General features: G+C 45.9%; 1 protein-coding gene across 1 annotated transcript in view; it reads right to left on the bottom strand.

Moving 5' to 3' along the window:
• The window catches only part of CCDC158 (coiled-coil domain containing 158), a 67409-nt gene that overhangs the window by 22969 nt on the left and 34748 nt on the right, over positions 1-9692 (bottom strand). Inside the window, exons 12-16 of the mRNA XM_061583375.1 lie at positions 8122-8319; positions 6145-6627; positions 4183-4372; positions 1561-1713; positions 226-338 (exon numbers count right to left, since the gene is read on the bottom strand). Of these exons, the coding sequence (XP_061439359.1) occupies positions 226-338; positions 1561-1713; positions 4183-4372; positions 6145-6627; positions 8122-8319 (1137 nt within the window). The remainder of the gene's footprint in view (positions 1-225; positions 339-1560; positions 1714-4182; positions 4373-6144; positions 6628-8121; positions 8320-9692) is intronic.

Raw genomic sequence — 9692 nt, 5'->3', positions numbered from 1 at the left:
GATCCACTATGTTCAATGGGATTTACTCCCTAGTAAGTGTGTATTGGATTGCAGCCTAAATTGAGTAAATGTCATTCTTTTTAAAATAAGAATCTTCCCGACATACATTTGAGGCTGATTTACACCAAAACCTCACATTCTAGTGTGATTTTGATGTGTTAGAATTTGGCCTGGCCTTTCTACTGGGACACATTTATCTGAGTTAAATATCTTATTAGTTTTGACCTTAGTTGCGTTGGTCATTGCTTCCTCCAAGAACTTAATCTTGCTCTGCAAAGCATCGATCTGTCCTCGCTTGGCTGTGATCTGCTTCTGCATTCCCATTGCAACTTTCATTGCTATAAAAGACAAGATTTCCAATGCATTAGTGGCATCTTGTTTCAACAACAAAGTTTAAGAAATTCCTTGTGGGAAATATGCTAGGGGCGGCATCCAGTTAAATTGTACCATCAGTGCAAGGATTGCAGCTTGTGTAACAAAACCTCCCCCCTCTTCTCCCGATGCCCATCCTGTGCCCTACCCAAACCTACTCCAGAGGGTTGGGGGAATCACCAGAACAGATTTAGGGGGCATATGGGAGGAAGGAGGGGGAAGTTCCATTGCGCAAATGGAAATCCTTGCGCTGATGGAAAGCATCTGTTGGATACTACCCTGAATTTTTAGTAGAGACAGGCAATATGGCTTCTAGTTCTGGGCAAGGCTGTGGTCTGAAGGCACATGAGGCCAGTTCCCTGCTGACGCTAAGCAGGATCAGGTCTGGTCAGTGCCTGGATGGGAGACCACCTGGGAACCATATGTAAGCCGCCTTGGGTTTCTATCATGAAAAGAAAGGTGGGGTATAAATGTAATAAATAAATAAATAAATACTGCTGCTACTACATTTATTTATTACCCACCCTTCACCAGCAGGTCCCAGGATGGGTTACAACAATTTAAAATACAATATTAAAAACAGAACAAACTGGTCACTGGAAAGGGTGAGTCCTGAAAAGACGTCTCAGGTGTCAAAGCTCAAGGTTAAGAGGTGCATTTAGCATGCCAGCTAAGTGTTGGAATTTATTTGTGGGGTCAGAATAAGAATAAATTCCACTGCTGAGTCCCCTTTGTAAACAAGGCCCATCTACACTACAAACCTATAGTGGTTTCATTCCAGTTTACCAGTCACGGCTTTCCCCCAAAGAAACCTGGGAATTGTAGTTTGGTGAGAATACTGAGAAATCTTTGTTAGAGATCTCTGTTCCACTCCCTTCAGCTTTCCCAGGAGACAGGGAAAGACTATTAAACCACTAAAGTCTCTAGTGTAGATATGCCCATTAACTATTTGGGAATCATTGATTCTGATCATCTCTAGCTTCAAGGTTCATCAGTTCCATCAAAGTTTGCGGCTTTGCAATCCTACATTGAATGCTCAGTTTGATTCAGTGTTGTCCACGGTATTTTTCCCATGTGAAAATCTGCATTAAAAATACCAAATGAAGAAATAAAACAGGTTTACAAGTTCTGCCTGTTTGCAAAAGGAAAGAATTCTATAATAAAATAAAATATCACTTCCACGATTACCGTGGCCATCGGACCCCTCCATAGTCTTTAAAGTGGCCCGGGTTTGCTCCAGTTCAATGTGAGCGGATTTCAGCTGTACTCTCAGTTTGTTCACAGTAGTTTCCATCTCTTCACTTTTTTCCCGGTAGTCGCTCTTTACACCATCGGATTCCTCTGTAGGGTATAAGAGCCAGAATGAAATCACATCGCTGAATACATGTGAATGAAATGAACGTGTTTCCTTGGAATGAAGGTCAGCAGAGACTATGGTGTCTTATAGGACATATGTTTTTTTATTTACACATATATACAACCTGAGCATAATATAGAGGGGTTCGCAGCATTACCAGTCCATCAGAACTTGCTCCCAAGGCCCATAGCTTTGGGGTCCCTTCAGAAAGCAAGCAAGCCTCTCTGTCTGTTTTCGGCTCCCAGTCTTTCCTCAGATCAACTCTAACACAGACACGCAAAACTACTTCCTTGTTGGGGAGGGGAGGCCTCTTTCCTGAAAGTGTTCTTAATGGCCCACATTGCTGTCCCAGCCAATTCTTACACTTGTTAATGGGGGTACTTGACAGGTGCATCAGCTTACAAACCATTTGGCCACTCTATTAGATTAACAAAGGAAACTATTCTGACCGGTAGAGCAGGTTTCTTGCACTGCAGATGCCACTTCCAGATTTATGGTTACAGGCTGGAAGGGGACTCATAGAAATCATTCATCTCAATCCCCACATCCCATAACAATATGTCTCAGGGACCAGTTAGAGAGACGCAGTACTTGAAGTTTCACATGCCAGTGCCAAGCAGAAGGTAGAACTGGACCAAGGGTGGAATCAGAGATGGATCAGTTCCTGAGCAAATGTTAAGAGAGGATCCGGGGTAGATAGGTAGAAGGCAAGGAGGGAGACAGGACTTGCAATAGGCAGCTGGAGCATGTAGTGGAGGGATGGGAACTCTCGGGTCCAGGGGCTGAATGCAGCCCCCCAGGCCTCTCTACCCTTAAGACTCTCCCCAGGTTACACCCCTTGCCACACACACCCCTCACCAGCCCTGCTGTGTGCACCTTCCTTGGGTGTTTTTACCTGGCTACATACTGTTTTATCTGATAATGCTTTTTTCATGCCTGGTGGACAGTGGGGGATGCATGAGTGTGTACAGAAACAATCCTGTACAAGCATAAAATTAGCATTTGTTGCTACGCCCACTTTTGATTCTGACTCTACCCATCCCTGGCATCTAGACGGTTGCCTAGAAAAGAATGTGGCCCTCAGGCTGAAAACGGTTTCCTTCCACTGATGTAATGGGTTGTGATCACTGGGAAGGAGGAAGTGAGACAAGGTCCAAAGGCAGAGAAGCAGTTGTTGGGAGACAAGTTGGGAGGCCGCCATGTTGATCCAGCAGCCCCCATCAGTTTCTGGGGCTGCTGGAGAGCTGCAGCCAATGTGCCGAGGCAAGCAAAGGGGTCTCTGCTGCATCACTCGCAATCCAAGTGTTCAGATGCTTTGCCTTCCAACCAAGTCTTCATATGAAGCTATCCTATGTCAAATCATTTGTTCACCTTGCAGTGGCTTTGCAAGATGGCACTGCAAGTCCTGTTACCCAAGATTCCTCTAAGTAGAAATGCCATGAACTGAACCTGGGAATTTTTGCATGCACTTTCCTACTACCAGAGTGTGTACGTTACCATTCTAAAGCAGAGAAGGAGAAAGGTAGCGTGCTGGATGTGAGGAACAGAGGAGAACATTGCTGGTGTGAGAGGGAGGAAGGGAATCCAGAGTGCTATGGAAGGTTGGATGGGAAATGGATGCTTCCTGCAGGAGAGGAAGGCTTGATTCAATTCCTCCTACTAAAAGAAATACCATAGAGTCCAGTGCTAAAACTGGCTCTGAACCCCAATTGAAATGGATCTGGAAAATCACTCTCATTCAAGAGTGCTTAGAGTTGGTCGGTAATCATCTGCTCAATAACCTTGCCCAGGAAGGGAACATTTGCAGCTGGCCTATTGTCACTCAGATTTTCCTGGTTCTATTTTTTAAGTGCAGATCTCCAATTTTCTATGGTCACATCCATACCATACAGTTAAAGTACATGGTTTTCCCCAAAGAATCCTGGGAACTGTAGTTTGTTAAGGGTGCTAGAAACTATAGCTCTGTGAGAGGTAAATTACGGTTCCCGTGAGTCTGGAGAAAGCCACATGCTTTAAATGTGCTTTAAATGTATGGTGTGGATGTGCTAGGGCTGAGATCTGTTGGCTGGTGCCAGTTTGAAAGTGTTCCATCGACCTAACAGGATGGTATTGATTCGAGTCGGTTCTTTGTCCACAAACTGCTGCTTTTACCGATCTGTTTTTTTCCTCTTTCCAATATGGCCACTGGATTGGGCTGATGGGAGTTGTAGTTCAAAAAAATAACTTTTCCAAACTCTGGGTGGGGCTATGCCACTCACCTAACCTACCTCTGGCTGAGTTGCTGCCGCATACTGGGACACAGTGGGGGGGGCAAGGCAGCAGCGAGAATGGTGCAGTGCAAATATGCCGGCAGAGCCAATCCAGTGCTCCTGCGGGCACACACTGTTTAGCTGTTAAGATGACCAAAAGAAAGATGAAAGCCAAAGAATAATATCAAGTCTGACCGTCTATACCTGCAAGCGTAGCGAGCTCAATGCGACTGCTTTTTATTTCGTTCACGAGTTCTTCTCTTTCCATTTTCATCTCTTTCAGTGCCCGGAGCCTCTCAGAGCTCGTGTTCATCAGTTTCACCTTCTCCAGTTCCATCTCACTCAGGATGGCCTCCAGCTCACGAATCCGCATGTCTTTCTTGTCCTGTGAAATCTAGATAAAACAAGCTCATTCTCCCTTATGCTCCCTGATTATAACATTACATTGGTAACCTTGTAAATGAAGTCTACAAAACAAGGCATTTGTAAAGTAATAATTGTGTGTCCAAATGGACTCCCAGTCCTAGCTTTGGACACCCAGTGGTCACAAATGGACACATAACATTTAATCAATGAACCAAGAACACAAATTCAGATTGGAAGCCACTGAAACTCTGACTAGAGGTATGAAATGCTAGTGATACTGAATAGAAACAGTAGAACCTAGGGACACACTACACAATAGTTCTTAGGGCTATTACAAATCACCAGTATTTCTAAAAAACTGCTTAACAAAATCTCTCTCCCTGTACACTGTGATGTCTGGTTCTCTGGATCTTTGTTCTTTATTGATAAGAATTCTGCTACAGCAGGACATGGATCATAAGTAGCAGTTTTTAATTTAATTTGCTTTTTAATTGTTGTATTTAATGGCGGTGGGCAGGCTACCAAGAATTTTGCTAGGCTGCTAACTTGTGTAAATACTGTATTCCTGTTTCTTTTTTAGTTTGAATCACTTTCACAGTCCAGATGTCAGGGTTTGTACATGGTACAGAGACTTCCACGTGCAACCCATCCGGATGAAAAAATGGACACCCAGTACACTCCTTTAAAAAATGCCCTGCCACAAAGCCTACAAGCCCACAAACAGCCTGACTAGCTCATTTGACCTCCACATGGCTACGTGAAGGCATTTGTGGCCTAAAAGAGGGGAAAAAGCACAATTGCTGCAAAACCTCCCTCCATAGCAGGTCTCTCGGAAAGCAATTCTTACTTGTTGCAGGTGATCAGAAAATTATTATTTCTAAACTTGAGAACAGAACAGGAAAAGGCGCATTGCTTTAACAGCAGTGGAAAGGTAGCACAGTCTTTGCCCAAATGACAAGTTGCTCAAATCTGAGAAGACAGGTCAGAGTTAGCCTTAGTATGGCCAGGTGATACCCCATTTGCTACGATATCACCTTACCACTGATGAGCTAGTAGTTGCAATACCATTCTCAGGCCATCTGCAGTGGTGGTACTCAAGTGCAGCAGACTGCAGGCCAGCTGTTCCCTCTCAAAAACTGCCGTAGCAGGGCAGAGAATAAGGTGTCTGGGTCGGGCTGCTCAAATCCCTGATTCAAGACCCCAGAACCCTTACAGACAATAGAGTCATCTGAATACACAGTTAAATTTCCGATCATCCAAACAGGCAAAATCAAGAGTGGGAAGGGCCAGTTTAACCCACACACTAAGGTAGCCTTCGCCAACCTGGTGCCCTCCAGTTGTTTTGGACTACGGGTCCTGTCAGTTGCGCTGGCTGGGGCTGATGGGAGTTGTAGTCCCAAACATCTGGAGGGCACTCGGAGGGCAAAGGCTGCACTAAGGACATAACATAGAAAGTGCCATGCTAGACCAGATTAATGAGCATCCAATCAGGCATTCTGTTCCCCGTAGCTGCCGGACTGCTGCTTTTGGGAAACTCATACACAAAGCATGACGTTGACGATGGGCTCTGCCTTTTTTGTTTCCAACAACTTGCAAACACATGATCAGAGCTCTAGTGCACCTGAGAAGGAAGCTCTCTTTTTAGCTGTACTTGGTCTGTGAATTTAATCCTTATTTAAAGCTAGTTCTTCTGGTCTTTTTTTCTGGTCCTAAGATTATGACCAGAGGAAAAGATTTCTCTTTAAAAAGTCTTGACCCTCAATCCACACCAGCCTCCTGCACACAGTGAAACATACACACCTTAAGTTCATGGAGTTCCAGTTTCTTGTCATTGACTTCTTTCAAGAGCTGGGATTTTTCCATCTCCATGGCCCCAGCCGCCCGACCATGCTGGCCTACAATCTGGGTCATGTTGTCAACTTGCTTCCGCAGGATCTCTATCACCTTCTCCTTCTCCGTCAGCTGCAGCTTCAAGGACTCGCAGTCCGACTGCAGGCTCCGCAGATGATTGCCTTCACTCTTCAGTTGCTGAAGCTCCTGCAGCTTCCCATCCACACGCCCACGGAGCTTCTGGACCTCCTCGTTGGTTGCCTCGATCACCCTCTCCTTCTCTTGCAGGCACGACGTCAGCTCTGCCACTTGCCTCTCTGCGGACTCCAAGCTCACCTTCTTTTCCGTCAGCTCCTCAACGACTTTGCGGAGCATTTCTTTGGTTGACTCTTGCTGGCTAGTCATGGAGGCCACCTTCTCTATGCTTTCGTTCTTTTCTTTAATTGCAGACATCTGAACAAAGGAAAGTTATTTTCCAATCGCTTTTGCCCTGTCAAGGGAGCTTATTACAAACTTAAGTATAATTGCAGCGGGGGGGGGTCTATTTTGGGCTGCAGAGCATGTGGGTTCAAGACAGTATTCTTCTCCTCCTCCCCAGAGTCTTGGAACAGAGGAGTGGCTTTGATGCTTTTCTTCACTTTTTCCTCCAGTGAACCCTTTGCCTAGAGTACCTGTGCAGGACATCCTCATCACCTGGTCACTCCCAGTGCCTCTTTCGTAACTCACATATTCCCAGTCAGTGCTTCCCTTTTAATAGGACCGTGAATAGCAAGCTTTGAACAACTGGTAGCCATAGCAGTCCTCTGTGGCAAAGCAAGATCCTGGACTGAAACCACAGTTGCATTTTTGGTTATACTTCTAGGTAGCCGGGGGGGGGGGGGTTCCCCTTTCCTTGTCTCCTCCATGACATTTCTCAGCGCCCATCAAGCTAACTATCTGTTCTGAGTCAACCCCTCTTCCCAAATACCTGAAAGTCCTTCCCTCACAGTGTCATTAATAATAATAATAAAAATAAATTTAATTTTTGTGTCGCCTATCTGGCCAGAGCCACTCTAGGTGACGTACACATTAAAATTCAATAAAATACAATATAATACAAAATAGAATACAATGCAGTCAACACTAATGCAGCAGTATAAAATCATTTAGGGCAATCAATGAATAATTACAAAGCAATCACAGAAAAATTAGCCCACCCCGGAAATCCCGAAGGCCTGTCCAAAGAGCCAAGTTTTTAAGGCTCGGTGAAATGTATCCAGCGAAGGGGCATGGCGAAGATCGAATGGGAGGGAGTTCCAGAGAGTGGGGGCCGCCACTGAAAATGCCCTCTCTCCAGTCCCCACCAGCCTAGCTGTTTTCGTTGGTGGGACTGAGAGAAGGCCCTGCGTGGCTGATCTGGTCGAGCGGCTTAATTTGTGGTACTGGAGGCGCTCCTTCAGGTAAACTGGGCCAAGACCGTATAGGGATTTAAAGGTTAACACCAACACCTTGAATTGGGCCCAGAAAACAATTGAAAGCCAATGTAGATGAAATAATACTGGCGTGATCCCTTTCCATCGACACGCCCACGGAGCTTCTGGATCCCTGCTTCCAACCAACCAACTTCAGCTCTATATCTGGTGTGGTCACATCGTTCACTGTCTCCTGATGCAGAAGAATGACCTGCTATCAGAGAAGGCCACCCGTTATGTCCCTGCATGAGTGCCTGCTCTGTGCATGCCCTGAACAATACACAGAGAGTGGGCCCCTCAGAGAGCAGGCAAATTCTTAATCTTCCATGCTCTAAAAAGTAACCCTCTGCAGGTATAAGAGTGAATTCAAGGGGTTATATACCATCACTTGGCAATCAGGAACTTGAGAGGCATTTCTATAGAATCTGCAAAGTGGATGTTTCCCTTTGGTTGGGGGGCACTTATATTGTTCTCAGCACGGGCCACCTTTTCTGACCTGACGTTCCATTTGTCCCTGGCACTCCATTTTCATGGACTTCACGACAGAATCCATGCGCTGCAGTTCCATGTTTTTGTTGTCCAGTTCTCTCCGCAAGTGGTCAATGGTGATGCTGCTCCCAGTGTCCCGATCCCAGAGACGCTTATTCTGCTCTTTTTCAAGATTCAACTCCATTTCTTTCTTATGTAGCTCGCCCTGCAAAACAAGGCATATTTCAAGCATTAAATAAAGCTTGAAAAATCTTCTACAGTTCTTAAAGAAGAAGCAAGGAAGTTTAACATGTATTTATTTATTTATTAAGTTTATCTCCTGTCCTTCCTCCCACAGGGAGCCCAAACGCATTACTCACCAAATGCATTATTTGATCTCTCTTGATCTTTCAGCGGCTTTCGATACCATTGACCATGGTATCCTTCTGGGAAGACTGGCTGTTGGGAGTGGGAGGGACTGCATGGCGGTGGTTCCGCTCCTACTTGGCGGGTCGCCTCCAGAAAGTGGTGCTTGGGGAACATTGCTCGGCACCCTGGACTGTATGGGGTTCCGCAGGGGTCAGTTCTGTCCCCCATGCTATTCAACATCTACATGAAACCATTGGGTGCGGTCATCCGGAGCTTTGGAGTGCATTGCCATCAGTATGCTGATGACACGCAGCTCTATTTCTCCTTTTCATCTTCTTCAGGTGAGGCTGTCAATGTGCTGAACTGGTGCCTGGCTGCGACTATAGACTGGATGAGGGCTAATAAACTGAGGCTCAATCCAGACAAGACTGAGATGCTGTTAGTGGGTGGTTCTTCTGACCGGATGGTGGATGTCCAACCTGTCCTGGATGGGGTTGCACTCCCCCTGAAGGAGCAGGTTCGTAGCTTGGGGGTTCTCCTAGAACCATCTCTGTCACTTGAGGCTCAGGTAGCTTCGGTGGCACAGAGTGCCTTCTACCAACTTCGGTTGGTGGCCCAGCTATGGCCTATCTGGACAGGGATAACCTGGCTTCAGTTGTCCATGCTCTGATAACCTCCAAGTTAGATTACTGCAATGCGCTCTACATGGGGCAGCCTTTGAAGATGATTTGGAAACTGCAGCTTGTGCAAAATGCAGTGACCGGATTGGTAACAGTTCGAACATATAAAACCTATTCTGGCCCGCTTGCATTGGCTGCCTGTATGTTTCCAAGCCCGATTCAAGGTGCTCGTTTTAACCTATAAAACCTTACATGGCTTGCAACCGCAATAACTGATGGAACGGCTCTCCCAACACGAACCCACCCGTACATTAAGCTCAACATCAAAGGCCCTCCTCCAGGTGCCTACTCGGAGGGAAGCTCAGAGGCTGGCATCAAGGGAGAGGGCCTTCTCAGTGGTGGCCTCCAAGTTATGGAATTATCTCCCTGACGAGGTGTGCCTGGTGCCAACACTGTTATCTTTTCGGCGCCAGGTTAAGACTGTCCTCTTCTCCCAGGCATTTTAGCATGTGTTTTTAAATTGTTTTTAAAAAATGTGTTTTTAAATTTGTATATTTGTTTTTAATGTTTTAATTGTTGTAAACCGCCCAGAGAGCTTTGGCTATGGGGC

This window comes from Rhineura floridana, chromosome 9 (genome assembly GCF_030035675.1).
Source record: "Rhineura floridana isolate rRhiFlo1 chromosome 9, rRhiFlo1.hap2, whole genome shotgun sequence".
In the NCBI taxonomy this organism is placed as follows: Eukaryota; Metazoa; Chordata; class Lepidosauria; order Squamata; family Rhineuridae; genus Rhineura; species Rhineura floridana.
Note: the sequence above shows the minus strand (reverse complement) of the source record. Positions and strands in the feature narration are given on the sequence as shown.